General features: G+C 43.2%; 1 protein-coding gene across 2 annotated transcripts in view; it reads right to left on the reverse strand.

Moving 5' to 3' along the window:
* Positions 1-16,364, reverse strand: part of LOC139333987 (synaptosomal-associated protein 25-A-like) — a 35,724-nt gene that overhangs the window by 18,807 nt on the left and 553 nt on the right. For both annotated transcript variants that reach the window (XM_070966753.1, XM_070966831.1), the window contains exon 2: positions 689-795. In XM_070966753.1, the coding sequence (XP_070822854.1) occupies positions 689-760 (72 nt within the window). In that variant the 5' untranslated portion in view covers positions 761-795. The remainder of the gene's footprint in view (positions 1-688; positions 796-16,364) is intronic.

The following is a 16,364-nucleotide window of genomic DNA, read 5'->3' on the forward strand; positions in this document are numbered from 1 at the left end:
AGCTGCTCCATTATTCTGCTGCACAGAATTATCTGCTCTTCCTGAGCTCCTCTCAACTCATTAAAAAGGGCAAAGTTCTCCCTTCTCTAAAAAAAGCACAGTCTTGATGAAAGAGACTTAGTGAACAAATTGCTAAAACAAGGGAGGGTCACATTAAAGCAGCTGTGTCTGTCAGCCTGGAGGCTTTGGGGATACATTTGTGCCCTTATGAGAACAGGTCATTTTGAAATGTTACATTCGAACTGCCTGCCACAGACCAAAAACCTGTTTTGCAGACAAAGTCCTTACATTTCTCTCCTTTTCTGCTTTTAGCTGTGACAGTAGATGTGATCTGATTAATACTGAAATGAATTGAAATTTAGAGAGTGTATATAACAGGCAATACTTGAGGATATTAGAGGGTTTTGTTGAATGTTAGCAAGGTGCATAGTGACAAACTAGACCAAAAATAAATGCTGGGAGACTTATAAGTTACTATATTTAAACTTTTAACTCTAGCAGCCTCTTCAGCAGGTAACATGGGATCATATGGATATTCCATTTCACTAAACTGAACTCACAGTAGGTGCTACTGTGAGTTGCAGACAAAATGACAGAGTAGATAACAGTCTGTGTTGGTGCGTGCATCAGTATGTAAGCATGTTTATCCAGGTGAACACAGGTGTTTAATGTGTGTCCTCTACTGTACCTCATCGGCTATTTCGTCTGCGCGTGTCTGCAGGTCGGCCAGCTCGTTGCGCATGTCTGATTCGTCTGCCATGATGACTGCGGAGCTTTGACTTCAAACAAGAAAGACTGGGAGAGAGAGAAAGAGACAGAGAGGAGGAGAGAGAGGGAGGTTAGTTCACTAACAAGAACACAAAACAGCAGAAGAAAGCGTGAGAACATTTCGCTGGGATTCTGAAAAACAGCCCTGTTGTGTCCCCAGAAGAAACACCACATTGACAACACGCACACATTATTCATGTTTGGTAAAGGCAGCACAGCTCTGACCCTATAGTGGCTGCTAGCGATGCCCTGAGAGGCCACTGACCAAGAGTCAAGTTCAGTCTTCAAACAAATGAGTGAACAATCATAATTATCTTCTAGTTTTATGGATTTTTCTGTCACAGTTTGTTGTTGGACTCATCTTGAGGCTGCTCTGTAGCAGCAGGGTCGGTCTCTGTCGCTACTGTCAAACAGTGAGGAGCTTTTAACACCAGACTTGACCCCTTTCTGAGGTTAACACTCATACAAGCAGGAATTATGGCTCAGTGAGGGCTGGGCGATGTCTAATTGACATATGATAACGACCACAGTGAAACACTGCAATGGACCATATCGTTGTTGATATCGATTTTATCTGCTTGCATGCTGGATGCTAATTACTGTTTCTATTTGTTGAACATTTGACCCCTCACCTGCCCACCCAGTCTTTCCTTACTTTTCCTCCCTATAGCCAATGGTTAAATGAGTTGTCTGGCTTCATTTGGGAATAGGGCAGTGCGCAGTGTGTGTGCGAGTGAGAGACAGTGATGTGGTTGTGCTCAGAGCAGTCAGGTGTGTGTTGGTGATAAATTTAGCGATGAATTTGTCTAGTGGCAGTAAATGTACAGGGTAGGTTACATATAAGAAGTTCCTGTGTCTTGCTTCCCAGCTGCTGGGTTAAAGTGAAAGGGGTCAGCCCTGAAGTTTAGGACCCCGATGGATGGGAGAAGTTCTCTGAGTTCCTTTAAAAGTTCCTGAAAAAGTTCCCACAGTCAAAGCTGGTCAATATTTAAGAGTGAAAGTCTTTGTCATACCTGCTCAGTCACTGTCAACAGCACAGAAAAAGACAGGAGATGAAACAATGTTCTCAGACCTGACTGAGCCAAAACCAAAGGCAACATTCTTACCTCATAAGGACAAGCGATGCATAATGTATTGTTTAAAACACTGTTGGTAAACGGGTTCTGCTTTTGTTTACAACCTCAGTCGTGCACGCAACCAGCAACACACTGTCCAGTGGAGGAACACTGCTGCTACACACCCCGTGTTCAAACCTGGAGCCTGAACACTCTGAATTTCCTCCTCAGGCATCAGCAGTGACTCGAGATGAACGAGGCAGGAGCTCCATCACTCTAACAGTTAGAAGAAAAAGTATCAGGACAGAGACAGGGGTCTATTTTTGTTCCTCCCTCTGACGCGCTGCCAGACAGTCTTTCATATAGCCACACACAGTAGAGCTGGAGGTATGGTCCATGAAAAATGTATGTGGCTGTAACTCTGCAGGCTGACAGGGTTACACGCTGCTGCTGCTGCTGCTGCTGCTGCTGCTGCTGCTGCTGCAGCAGCTGCTGGGCGAGACGAAGGAGACGAGGGATGGAGGGATGAGGAGAATTAAGCCTTTAATGAGGCAAATTATCTGATCTGGTCCAATCAGACCTCATTTGTGTGTTCTTTGTTTCTATAAAACAAATCATATTGAAGAGTTTTTGTTGTAATGTAGATTGTTGCTGAAATAAATTTAACCACCCAGCAGCTCTCAGCTCGAGGGTCATTAAAGCTTTATGTAATCTAATCTACTGCAATATACAGTGCTGTGATGGGACCATCGGACCGCTGACTTTTGGACTCAATGGGCTGCTGTGGCTGCAGGAGCAGACTGTCAGTTTGACTAATCTGTCATGGCAAAATAGCATCTCCAAAAGTAGGTTTTCACAGATAAAAGTGGGCCGTTCTTGTGCTGTATAAACAGAATTATTCTCAGCTTACTTTAAGTTGCTACAATATTGCTTTGGTATATTTCGAGTTATGCTCTTGTGTGAAGACATTGATGGTCATTTAGCCTTCCTGTGTCCCTGTACAATTATAGCCTCCTGGTAAAATAGCAGAAACAACTAGGGGATTTCGTTGATGTGCTGGATTTTGGGACCTAAAAGTTAGTTTTCAGCTCAGGCTCGAGGCATCCATCAATCAGCCCCTGTCAGAGGGTCTCTGAAGTGAACGGACACAAGGACAGTTTAGAGTCACAGCTGGATGTCTGATGAAGTATCTCCTTGTTCTGCTCCGCCTTCTGCCTGCCTGCCTGCCTGCCTGCCTGCCTGCCTGCCTGCCTGCCTGCCTGCCTGCCTGCCTGCCTGCCTGCCTGCCTGCCTGCCTGCCTTTCTTTCTGTCTGTCTGTCTGCCTCTGTTTCCATCCCGGCAGAGACGTCAGGGTGGTTAATAATTGAACATGTGCCGGGAAGAGAGATGGAGGGAAAAAAACAGCCATTTCAAAGTGGCTTCTCTCCTTTTTCATGCTCTCTCTCTCTCTCTCTCTGTTTTTGTCTGCTATACCAGGTACACAGTTGTACTTTAAAATATTTGTCGACACTTTATATTTTTGCCATTTGGACACTGCTGTAATCCAGAGCTCCTTACAATGAGCGCAAGTGTAGATTGAGCTTCAGTTCACAGATCAGCTGCATCACAGGTGAAGCACACAGAACGCAGGCTTCACGTTGAAGAGAAACGCAGATGAACGCCACAGAAAGCCCCCCTGTTTTAGCTGGGACAAGAAACAGCTCCTGAGATGACTTCACCAGCCAAACATGACGTATTTCAATTGATAAAACCTGACGAGATGCAGGAAAATCTCAACCATGTCCGTTCGCACACGCTGTCTTGGCACAGTGTGTTGAATTATTCAGGTTTTTAACAACTCTCTCTGCTCCATTTTAGAAAATGGATGTGAAGTTTTAAAATGGCAACAAACCAAGACTCATCATACCCACTGCCATCACTCCATGCCCGCTTGTTGACAGCGTTGCCATGGTTGTGTTGTCAGTGGCGACAGTATTGATTGATATAACAGTGAAGTACTTTCCATTAAAACCCCCTCTACTGAAACAAAACGTGTCAGTACATTTGCACCTTTAGGAGCAGCAAAAGCAGCTGAAGTAAAAACTGTGACATCTCACATTCAGACCTGTGCTCTTCACACTCTGTCTTCTTCTCCTGTTGCTCCTCACTACATTCATCTTTCTGTGTACTGTTCTGCTGTCTGCTGTTGACACACATACAGCATGGATGCGTCTCCTCATATTCTCTTATATTGACTGTGACAGCACTGTCATAGTATTCATCACTCAGCCTATCAAAATTATGACCAACGGTCTCTAAACAATTCGTCTTTTAACCAAAGTCTATTTGTTTTGCTTTAACAATATATTTTGATCATATATCCAATTTTTAATTGATCATTTACAGCACACAACGTCTGTTTTGGGTGTTGTTTGTGATGCTGCTTAGTCTTCATGATGCAACACTCCCTCCATCTTTGTCACTACTTTCACTCTCACTTTGAGTTAAGCTTGGGCTGGGAAACCATACATGTGCCCCACTGGACACCCTTTTCAGACCTGTTTAGTTAGAGTTTAGCAGAGATTTCATGCTTATTGGACTGACATCTCATCAATTTTACTGCAAACAAATCAAATTCATCAATCATCATCATCATCATTTGATGCTACATATAAACTTGATCCCAAATCCATACCAGCAGGTTCTGAGCATGCAACGCATTCACACTGGACAAGAGACAAAAGCATACTCAATACAGTCAGGATACATATTCAAAACAACTGACTCTTGAGCTGCTGATAGACACTATTCTCCCACAGTGCAATGCACAAAGGAAATGGTGGAGCTGCTCCAGGAAACATTTTGATGTCCATATGTGAAATTGAATAAGCAGTGACATCCCAAAGTCGCCTATTAGTATAAAATGCTTAATTATTTTGACGTTTTTGTATACTAACTGCCATAACAGTATACTAAGATGATTCATATCGATTGCATACATACATGTGGAATTAGTAGTATGGATTATAAGAGTCAGCCATACGTGCAGCTCAGTGAGGCTGTACTTTGGCACAGAAGGAGTTAAATGGTAACATCAAAATGCTAACATGCTCGAGGTGACAATGCTAACACACTGATGCTTAGCAGGTAGATGTTTATCACGCTCACTATCAAAGCATGCTAACATTTGGAGAATAGAGGTGAGGCTGAATGTAGTAAGTGTTGCTGGTATTTTGTCAAAGTAACCAAACTATGCCAAATTTTATGACAATCCATCCAATTTGTTAAGACATTTCAGTGTAGACCAAAGTGGTGGACTGACTGACCAACGCTGCCATCCATATATTTTTGCCGATTTCTGTCATTTTATTTTGCTAGTGAGTGAGAGCTGCTGCTCAGCGTCAGACTCTTATTCAGCGAGCTACACCAGTAAGTTAGCACATAGAGGCCAGCAACGGCTGAGAGACATTGAGGAATACGGTGTGTATTTTCACATCTCACTCTATGAATTAAGGGTTTATTTTGACCAAAACCAGAGATGATGGTTGCTGGACCAGTGGAAAGGCTGGGGGTGGGGGTGCTGCACACAAACCTGAACAAATCTATTGGCGAACTCTTGTTGTTGAGCTAATGGTGACTGGTTGGAAAATTAAAACAATCTTACAATACCACAGCAAACCATAACATCTGCTCAAATTGTCCTCTAAACACTTATAGTATTATTTGCACACAACATACAACAACTTTCATGTTTGATCATTACTTGTGTACAACAGTACATATGTTGCTACCGGCTGTGGAGACGCAAAGATTTTACAAGAATTATTGAAATGGCTCAAACACAAAACACTAAACAAATAGATCTGCATCACTATGTTTTTGCTGGTGACTACTTTGTTAAAGTTTAAAACTGTTCTGTTTCCAAGCAGTTACTTGAACATTTAACACCACGCATAATTAAACAATACATCTCTCCGTCAGTCTTTTCCCCTCCTCCTCTGTTCCTCCATCCCCCTCTGAAAGTCACTTCCTCTTTAACATGCTCAACATGTTTCATAGACAGACACACACGCGCGCTACAGTCGAGCGGACAGGACACAAGGTCCAGCCGTCCCCCATCCCCCACCTGCGGCCCTGCTGGCTGTCACTCATCTCAGCTGTGGGCTGCTGTGAGGCCTGAACTGCCAGGCTCAGCCTGTGGAGAGATTAAAGTCAGCAGGGAAAGAGGATTTACTGTCCACTGTTTCCTCTCCTCTCTCTCACACACTCTCTCCTCTAACTCCATCTCCTCTTGCTTGCTTTCTTTGTTTCACTTCATCCCCTTTCCACTCCCTCTCTGTCTATGAATGTATGCAGTGCACGTCAAGGAAAGAGAATGAGGGAGCAAATAATACCTGCGACTTAGGTAATAATCAATCCATTTCCTAAGAAATAAATGCCTCATCTGTGGCCGACTGATATAACACAGCAACAATTCAGTTTCCTACTGATTACTTTACAGCCCGTGTCATTTGGGAGTTTCCCAAATCATGTGGCCCACAGCTGATACGTTTTCCAGCAGGACTGGATAGTAAGCATGAGAAGCCATTATGGATGAAATCTTGCCACCTGCATCAACAGGATAAGGACAAAGGAGAAAAACTTCATAGTAGTCACAAGTGATGTCTAGAAATGCAGAACAAAAACATCACAAAAATGAGTGCGTCTCATCAAAGAGAAAATGAGAAACAAATTTAAGCGTGATGGGAGAGCATTGACTGAGATGGAGACATTAAAGGGCACCAGTGAATTATTGATCAGAATATTAATAGCATTAATCCTAAAAGCTGTTAAAGACAAATGTGGAAAAAGTATGAGAGGAATTTTGCCAGAGCCGTGACGCGACCTTAATGAGCGTAACAAGTAAGAACCTGAACACAGCAGCATATTCACCATTTGTTGTGACAAAAACAGGATGGAAATTGTTATTGTTGTGTTTTGTAATTGAACCAAATCCCCATCTGTCTCACTGAACAGTGGACTCCTACGTCTGTTATTCTTTCTACGTTTCTTATTTCCTGGATTTTTTTCTACAGATGATGTTGTCTGTGTTGTCTGTCTCTGTTTACCTCCCACCTTGTCTGTCACGTCCATCACATCTTTTCATTCCTATAAAACCATCTAGTACCAGCACAGCACACAGGCTGCCACCTCATGCCATGTTGTGGGGACGATTTGAACTAGGTGAGTGTGTTTCATAGTGTGTGTATGAAGTAGAGCAGAGCAGCGTACAGTTTTGGCACAGAGCTCCAGAAGGGGACTGGATTAGCACTGTCATAGGCTGACATGATTAACACACAGCTACACAGCCCCAATCGTGGAGGAATCCAACGACAAGCTATTTCAGGCAACAAAGGAAAATCCTGTCAAAGCATACAAATGGAAAATTCCACTCTGAAAACACAGAAACCCAGAGGAAAGGACAGCATGCCTTTGTATGAACAAGACACTGTATGAGCCGTCAGTAATGAATGAGCCTCGTTGGGAAGACAGTGTCAATGTTACAGGGAATTATTTCACCTGTTAGAATAAAGTTTGCAATTTGCACAGAATAATGAAAAACTGACTGTCAAAGCATACTAATGAATAATGAAAAACTATGACTGATCGATGGACACAAAACTGCAGTTTTCAGTCATACAGTAAAATGTAGTGGTGAGGTAAATCCAGGGTGAAGCTGCTGCTGGTGATAATGACAAACCAAATTTAACCACGATAATGGTTGTGGACATTGACCACAACTGGGGAGAATCAACTTTAGAAAGACGGATTTGCCCTTATTAACCTGCCATCAGTAGAGGAGGGGTTGTTTAGCTGAATATATTCGTCTAGCCTGCCTCATTCACTGATCCTTTATCTGACTGAGGTTTGTACAAGTTAGAAACTATGGCCCTGACCGTGGCTCTGAAATATCACAAGCCTAACTGAGCTGTGTACTGAATGATCCACAGAGCTGTCCACGGTCCTGAAGTGGCACACAGATTTGTAATGGTGCCTTTTTCAAGTGACAAGTAGCAACGTGTAGTCGTGGAAGAACGAGAGGATCAGTGAGACACACTGCTGCCTGTAGAGTTGCATAAAAATTCAAGGTGTATTTACTCATTACTTTAATACACAGTTACAAAAGAACAATTGAAGTTGGGAGAGAAGGAAGAATAGTGGTAAAAAAGGAATTGTACGATGTGCCAAATGTCATGGTTACAGTTAAGGCATCCGGCAAAAATATCCTTTGGGAGGTTTTACATGAGTTAGTGTGTTAGTTGGTGGTGTGTGGCCATTGGGCCACCCCCCCCCCCCCCCCCCCCCCATGTAGATGTGTACATAGAACATCTACCATAGCAAGTATTTCTACGGTGCATTCAGCAAGCAGGACTAATGCAGGAGGAGATACAGGTACACTCGTTCAGCATCCCTCACTGAAGTAGACTGTCAGGCTGCAATGATAAACTGCCTCGACTCTGAACCAAAAAGACTGCTATCAATCAAGCGCCATGCTCAGCTGAGATAAACAATGCTGGTGAAGGAAGTAGGACATCAGGAGACAATGGCTGTGCTGAAACTCACAGTCAGGGAAACCAGGCCAGCTTGTCAGGTGCTCAGTTGTATGTTTCTCACAGGTTTATAGAAGCACTAACCTAAATCTTGGGGATTTTTACGATAGCTGCAGCACTTTTCTCTCTATTTCATCCATTTGTTTTTATGGATTAGATAGAGAGGCAGTGGGAAATGAGACAGTGGGCGCATTTTGACTGAAAATTAGCGTTGCTATTTCCGCAATGGTCCGTTTCATTATATAATTGCGAGCAAAGCTGCTTGTGTAGAACTGAACAGCACAAAAGTGAACCCTGGGCAGCCGGTGGGTTTCTGGAGGGGCGACGGTTTCATGAAGGAGCCGTGACGGAAAGGTGGGAAAGAATTGACCACAGTGAGATTTCTCTTTGCTCTTAATCCTGCACATCTCTTCTCTCAGCACTGTTGCACAAAAACACTGAAGGTAAGAGAGGCGGTGTTAATGATTTTCAGCAGAGGGACAGAAATCTCTTCCTCTCTTATTCCCTCTCTCCCTCCTCTATTTGCAAAACGCTTGACCTCCTGTCTTCATCCAGCCTTATCTTTCCTTTTGAGTTCCTCTTGAAAACTAGTGAAACAGTATGTAACCCAGACCAGCAGCTCCAAACTTTACAACAATCTCTGTAATTATAACACAGACATCCAGTGCACGCTCTCTCTTCTGTCCATTTAAAGTAAAGGACACTGTAGACCCTGTGTGTGTGTGTGTGTGTGTGTGTGTGTGTGTGTGTGTGTGTGTGTGTGTGTGTGTGTTCTGTGAAGGCCAATCACACAGGGAGAACTGGTTCAAGGACAAGAAGGAGAGCAGCAGCAGGGCAGACAAGGGTGTGTGTGTCTGTGTGTAGGTGTGTGTGCGAGGGTGGGAGGGTCCAACATCTTACCACATCAAAGAGGAACAATGTTTCATTATTCACAGGATAAAACCAGGTCAACATTATTAATGCAACAGCTGTGTGTGTGTGTGTGTGTGTGTGTGTGTGTGTGTGTGTGTGTGTGTGTGTGTGTGTGTGTGTGTCTGTCAGACAGCCTGTGTATACAGCACATACAGTGTGTGTGCTCACGTGTGTCTCAGGACAAACATGTGTTATGTACGTGCGTACATGTGTGTGTACGTGTGGTCTTGGGTGTTTATAATTTCTGTCCCATTCAGCTTTCCGTTCTTATTGCAGCAGTTGGACTGTGTGTGTGCCAGATCACATTATTCATTTCCATAGTTTTTTTCTAATTTAATGTTTCTAATAATACGACCGTGACCATCTGGGGTCCCAACCTGGTTTAACAGAAGAAATGCACTTGAAAACTCCCCGAGAGATGAAGCCAAATGATTCCAAAGATGCATGCTCACATAACAAAACTGCAGATTGTGCTATAGTTGCAAACAGATTTAACTTCGTGAGTTTAAGTTTGTCTGTGAGGTCAGTAATTGTCTTCATATGGATATGTGGCATAAGAACCAATCATATCCTGTAATAACTAAGTCTGATCAACAAACCAGTCCTCAGTAGAAGTGATGCCGTTGTCTTAATCATAACTACACCTGCAAGCAGGCGGACCGCGGTCCAAGATCCCAACATAACTCTGAATCAGTAGTGCACCGTCAGCATCTTATTAACACCATATTCATCTGCTTTGGAGATTCTAGAATATATTTGAGCACAAGGAAGGGAAATAACACAAAAGGTCTCAGCGTACACTGTTTACATGCACTGCAAGTTGGCAGCTCACACACACAAACACACACCTACCAAAACAAACACATGCAGTTGTGTAATCCTGCATATCCTACTCTTACCCTGCAAAAACAAATATTCTGGCATCAGAGAGGCTCTTGAGACGGAGAGGCTGATAAACATCATTCACACACACAAAAGCACATGTAATCGAACGGCCTTGCATGCTCTTTCACGCACACTCCTATGTTCACTGATGTCTTGTCAGTCTGTTTGAACAAGCCTGGTCAGGACCGAGTAGAGCAGTACATTTAATCAAAGCTGTCAGGACTCAGGAGGGAAAAGCACCTGATGACACTTCATACATGACATCAACCACCTCCGACAACCCTCATGTTATATTAGGTACATCCACGCAACAGTGACGGCTGGGATTTCTGCAGCGTATCGCATCCCGCAGCTCCTGTTTGTTCATCTTCATGTCTCTCTCACTGAATCATTTTAGTGTCTCAGAGATGAACTGTTCCATCTTTATTCACCTTATTCACACAATGACTATGTTTGATTTCTGGAAATTATGTTTATCTTGTATTGAATTGTTTTCCAGGACACACTGACAAACGCAATGGCTGCCTCACTTATGAACAGGGGCAATGTTTTTTGAATGAAGGAAATGCTACATGTACCACGCTGGTGTAGCAGGGAGGTAGTGAGGGTGGATGGCAAGAGAGCAAAGCGTAGTAATAAAAGGTTAGAGAAAGATGGTGGTTATGAATGTTGTGTCTAAAGTCACCTTTTCTACATTAAACCATCTCGCTGGGTATTTTGGCACATACAGTATTTTAATGAAAAACATTTCTTCTTTATGTTAACAGGTAATAATCTGCTTGGCATTACTTTTCCTTCAGAACATATTTGCTGTTGGTTGTCTGAACTGGTATATTAAGGTCATTTCTAGGAGCCGTGCTTGTTTGAACTCTGCTCACGTTAACTGAAGACAGTTTCAGAGAACACTTTAGTTCAGCAGCACTGTTTCCATCCATCTTCTAGCAAACAGGACATTTGACTCCACGGCCAATGAAAGCAGTGTTTTACACCACAGGTGTGACTTGGACCAAACGGTGCTGAAACACTGTGACATTTACTCTACTGCTGCTGCTGCTGCTGCTGCTGCTGCTGCTTGTTTGTTTTGTTGCACATCAAGGACTTGAAGTGTATGCAGAAAAGAGTAATTAATTCATCGATTAATAAAATAGAGCATTTATTATTATTCTACTGACAGCAAAATGTATAGGCTCGTGTATTTTATTTCCATTACAAGTACACAAAATGTTTGTTTTCAGTGCAGTTTTTCACAGCCACACACACAAACTAGTGCATACATACTGTACCTCCCCGCTGACCTATGAGCTGTAAACACATGCCAAGATGTGACTGGGCCACAGAGCATGATGGGAGCCTGAGGGCTAAACTATTCAGACAGTACACCCACCGCTTCATGCCTGACTGCTAATATACTATACATATAAGGTAACAAGCACACACACACATACACACACAAAGGCGACTTGCACATCCTAGCTAGTGCTTATTTATCCAAATTGATATGTTAGAATGAAAATTAAACTGCGTTATAGTGCACCGTATAAAAATGTACCATCTTGGATCTTTTCTGAGACTTGAGTGAGAACAAAATGTTTTTGAGCCAGGGCGATGACTTCAGTTCCTGGAGTGTTCAGAAACACATCAAAAAGCCAGAACCAGGTTACCGCCCACACTGGAGATAAAAGTACTCTTATATTCAAAGTACTCAAAAGTGCAGGATAGATTTCAGATGTTCAGAGAACAGCTTCATCATCAAGCCTCCTGACTTCCATCCAGGTTGACCACAGTGGTTGATTGCGAATAGCACAAGGCTGAAAAGCCCATACAGCGCTGGTTTTCTGCCCACAGCAGCGCCTGCCGTGACAATATGGCCTCAACGAATTAAAACATTCCCTATGGAGAGACAGGAAGGACACACAGAGAGAAATCTGCCGTGGAAAATCACTGAGGAAATCAGGAGGGTAAATGCCTGAGCATGTAATGTCTGAGCTTTTCTCCAGTGAAATGTCACCGAAATGGACATCTTAGAGGTTATTATCCCCAAGGCAATTGCCTATAATTTGCCACAACTTTTAAGTTCCTAAATGTTTCATAATCACAGACCCTAAGAGCTAATTTTTTCACTTTGAATTTATTCAAATACACATTTAAGATTGCCGGCTCTGGTTTTAACACCTTCGCTGTGACAGAGGATTAGGAGACCCAGATGACAATTGGTTCCCAGGCATTTTTGTTTCCACTGAGCAGGGATGACGGAGCAGATTGCATTTCTGACATTTCCTCATTATATAATCCAAAGGAGGACGGACAGGGAGCTATGGCACGGGGACTAGGATTGAGATTGAGATTAAGCAGAGAAATGGACAGACGGAAGACAGACACATGCAGAGGTGGAGCGGTTGGTCAGAAAGGAAAGAATATACACATTAGACTCCACATTTAAACTGTTTTAGACACAGTTTACAACCCCATCACATGGATAATTACAGCAAAACTTTCATAAAATGATGCATTTAGCATCTGCAGCCACCTAGAGACATCTTCCTAAAGTCTGCAATCTGTCAACTTTTACTGAGCGTCAACACGTTCACAAGAAACCAGGCAGACAGACTGATGCGCAGCATACAGATATGCAGGCAGGGGAACATGGTGGTGTGGGATGTACAGGAGATTCAAAGCAATCATCTGTGGCCTGCAGGGATAATCACTGCAAAGCCCCACTGTCCCATTCACTGAGGATAAAACCCACTGGATTAATCTGTAGGCCTACAGAATACACACACACACACACACACACACACACAAACAGAAATGCCTCACAACACTTACATAACACATGGACCGCTCTCCCTCTCTTTTTTTACTTTCCCTTTGCTTTCACTTCGGCATTCACAGCCTCTGTCTCACTTCTGCTTGTACTAACACACACAAAACCTAGAGTACACACACACACACACACACACACACACACACACACACACACACACACACACACACACACACACACACACACACACACACGCTCCACCACCCCCTCCTTTCCACTGTTTCTTCTCCTCTCTCCTCCCGCTTACACACATTCAAATGGACACCTGTCAACATGCTACTTTATAAATGCTGCTCTTTTCCATACTCACACATGTACAGTGCTGACAGGTACATATAGTAGAGTATACACACACACACACACACACACACACACACACACACACACACACACACACATACACACACACACACACACACACACACACACAAATAACGAGGACATAAATGGCAGTGAGGGACCTTAAACAGATCTTCCCAAACGACAAACTTTTTGTTTTTTGACTAATTGTGCAAAGTCAGGAATTCATCAGAACTTTAACGTCTTATTCAGAGGTGAAAAACAACAAAAAACAAACAAACAAACAAACAAACAGAACTTTAAGAAGAGGTTAAGGGTAAGAGAGGGGTTGGTGAGCTTCCCTTCAGAGCTACTGGACCAGAGGAATCAGGTTACTACAGATGCACCATCTCATCCTGATCAATAAGAGTATCACAATTTCAAAGATATGAAATGACCCGCTGAGTCAATGGAGTACCAGGATCAGAATACAGAGGCGTGTGTGTGTGTGTGTGTGTGTGTGTGTGTGTGTGTGTGTGTGTGTGTGTGTGTGTGTGTGTGTGCGTGTGTGTGTGTGTGTGTGCGTGTGTGTGTGTGTGTGTGAACAGTGGGTAGGTCAGGACAAGAAATTCTGTTCGCGTCCCTCTAATCAGGGCTGCAGTGCCAAAGTTGGTGTGCCATAAGGATTTTTCAGGAGGTAAAAATGCTCTTTAAGTATGCAGGATCCCTAATTCTGATCTGTTTTTCATAATGTGAGCACGGTGGGGCACTGTGCAGGAAGTCAGTGAATTAAAGGAACTCGGTATTCTATTACCAGTCTGCATCTTAAGAACACAAAGCAATAGGTGTTTGCTTTTTCAGTCTCAGTTTCGGCTCTCCAAAGGAAAATCTTTAGGAACTCCAGCAATAAATAATGCTTTGTTGCTTTCCTTGTAAACAAAGAAACACCATTATGTGTATCCTTGATGTCTAACAGCCATGTTGAATGCATTTCTTTCCTCATAAAACATTTTCAAAGCTGATTTTTCTTGGAGATTTGAAAATATATCCTGTTAACATACATGGTTACCTGCTATCAGAGTGAAACCAACAGTGGGAATGTGTACTGTTTGACCATGTGCGTCTTCATGCATGTGCAAAATGCTGACAAAATAAGGACCACTTGGAAAAGCACTGCTCCAAAATCATTGTTTTCCAAGTCTCAAGTAAAGCTCTAGTCTTGGCTATGAAGTCCAGAGTTGAGTCCAAAATCCTAAATTTTATGTCTCAGGTCCTAAACAAGCAAGTACTTGTCTGTCTGCAGGTCGACACCGCCAGAGTGCAACTTTACTCTGCTGCTTGTGCAACGTGACAGAAATGGAGAATTAATTCAATGCACACTCTTTCTGTCATCGTTTTCTTCACATTTGGAGAGGATATGAAGTCAAAAGTTTAAAACCAAAAGTCCACACCTCTGCAAGCAGCACACACGATTTAACTCTAAATACACAGTGTGTGGGTGATCCCAAGACAGCCCGCAGGGCTTCTCAAAACAGCTGCCCCTCCTAGAAAGGATGGCATTAACTCAAGACGACAAACTGTCACATTTACACATCGATTATGATAAACGACGTGGCGCCCAAACATTAACAGTTTTGAAGAGTGCACTTCCAAAACAAATCTGTATATAGAAATCCCAGAGGATAAAAAAAAAGGCAGCAGTTGCCAAGAATGGACTGCAAAAGCCGTCTCCCTGCTGAAAGCTAATGAGTGAGCAACATGCAGTGAAAAGGAGATTGTGATCACAGAGCATTCTTGGATGTTTCTCTTTTTCTGCCATCTGGCACTTTTTTTATTGCAGATTACATTGAAATTCAACAAGAAGCGCGGTACCAAAAGAACAAGATGAACAAATTTGACTGTGTTACTGTGTGTGTGTGTGTGTGTGTGTGTGTGTGTGTGTGTGTGTGTGTGTGTGTGTGTGTTTTCGACAGATGTAACAGGCCCAGACTGCAGGCTGGTGGTAATTTCTCACTTTTCTGTGGCAACGTGATGAATTTTCTCACCAGGAATCCGGTTATTTTTGCATGCTGGCTTCATGTTCACCAGAACATTTCAGCTGCTTCACTACACACTGAGTCAGTGAAAAACACCTGTTTCACCTGCGGCCTGAACAAACTAACAGCTCCATTTCACCATGGGACCAGGTTTTATGACACTCCAAGCACGTTTTCCCCACTTTGCCATACGGATACATATCTAAAGCAGCTGCAGCCAACGGTTAAATGCTGATTTAAAAGATGTTTGTGGTTTAATTCGTTCACAAAGCCCATTTTGTGTTAAAATCTTTTCTGCTATATTGTCTCATTCAATATATTAGCAAGAAAAAAAGCATGCCAAGTCAAACAAGGTGTGCTAGTTGACTAAGATATCAGCATGTGTTGAACGCTTCATGGTCATTTCCTGAAGTATGTTTACTCTTGGTTCCAAATAACACCAGGCTGCCAAACAAAGACACCACACACCTGCTGATCTGCTTCAGAGACATTAACACAGGCAGGACGGGAAGAGGCCAAAGGTTTGTTGAACGTAACTCTCTGTTCCTGTATGCCTCCATGGAGACACAGGAACCAAACTGCTGCCAAACTCTAGGTGCTTTCCACCTAAAAGTACACAGCTCTCCACACAACAAGGACAGACAGTCCTATGAGTGACCATTAACGACTCCATGCTTTATAAGGTCAAAGACACAAGAATGAATGGTTGCGATGTGGCGAGGGGCCCATACAGAACGCCCATGCACACGGGGTCCAAAAGTGGGGCCATGATGAACAACGTCCACGTGAGCTCTCATCCACATGAAGCCTGCTAATATGTGACAACATGCAGGAAATCATCTCACTAGACGTCCCCATCTGCCTTGTTGCACACAACCAGATAAACTTCTGCACAGCACCGGGGACTGCGCGGTGGTCCTTTTCCCTCCACTTGTTTTGAGGAAAACTCGGTCTTTGAGGGATATTTGAGTGTTTCAGCTGTGCCTGGATCAGTGTCAGAGGGCTCCGGAGCTCTCCGCGGTGCTGAACACACTC

This window comes from Chaetodon trifascialis, chromosome 1 (genome assembly GCF_039877785.1).
Source record: "Chaetodon trifascialis isolate fChaTrf1 chromosome 1, fChaTrf1.hap1, whole genome shotgun sequence".
Lineage (NCBI taxonomy): Eukaryota > Metazoa > Chordata > Actinopteri > Chaetodontiformes > Chaetodontidae > Chaetodon > Chaetodon trifascialis.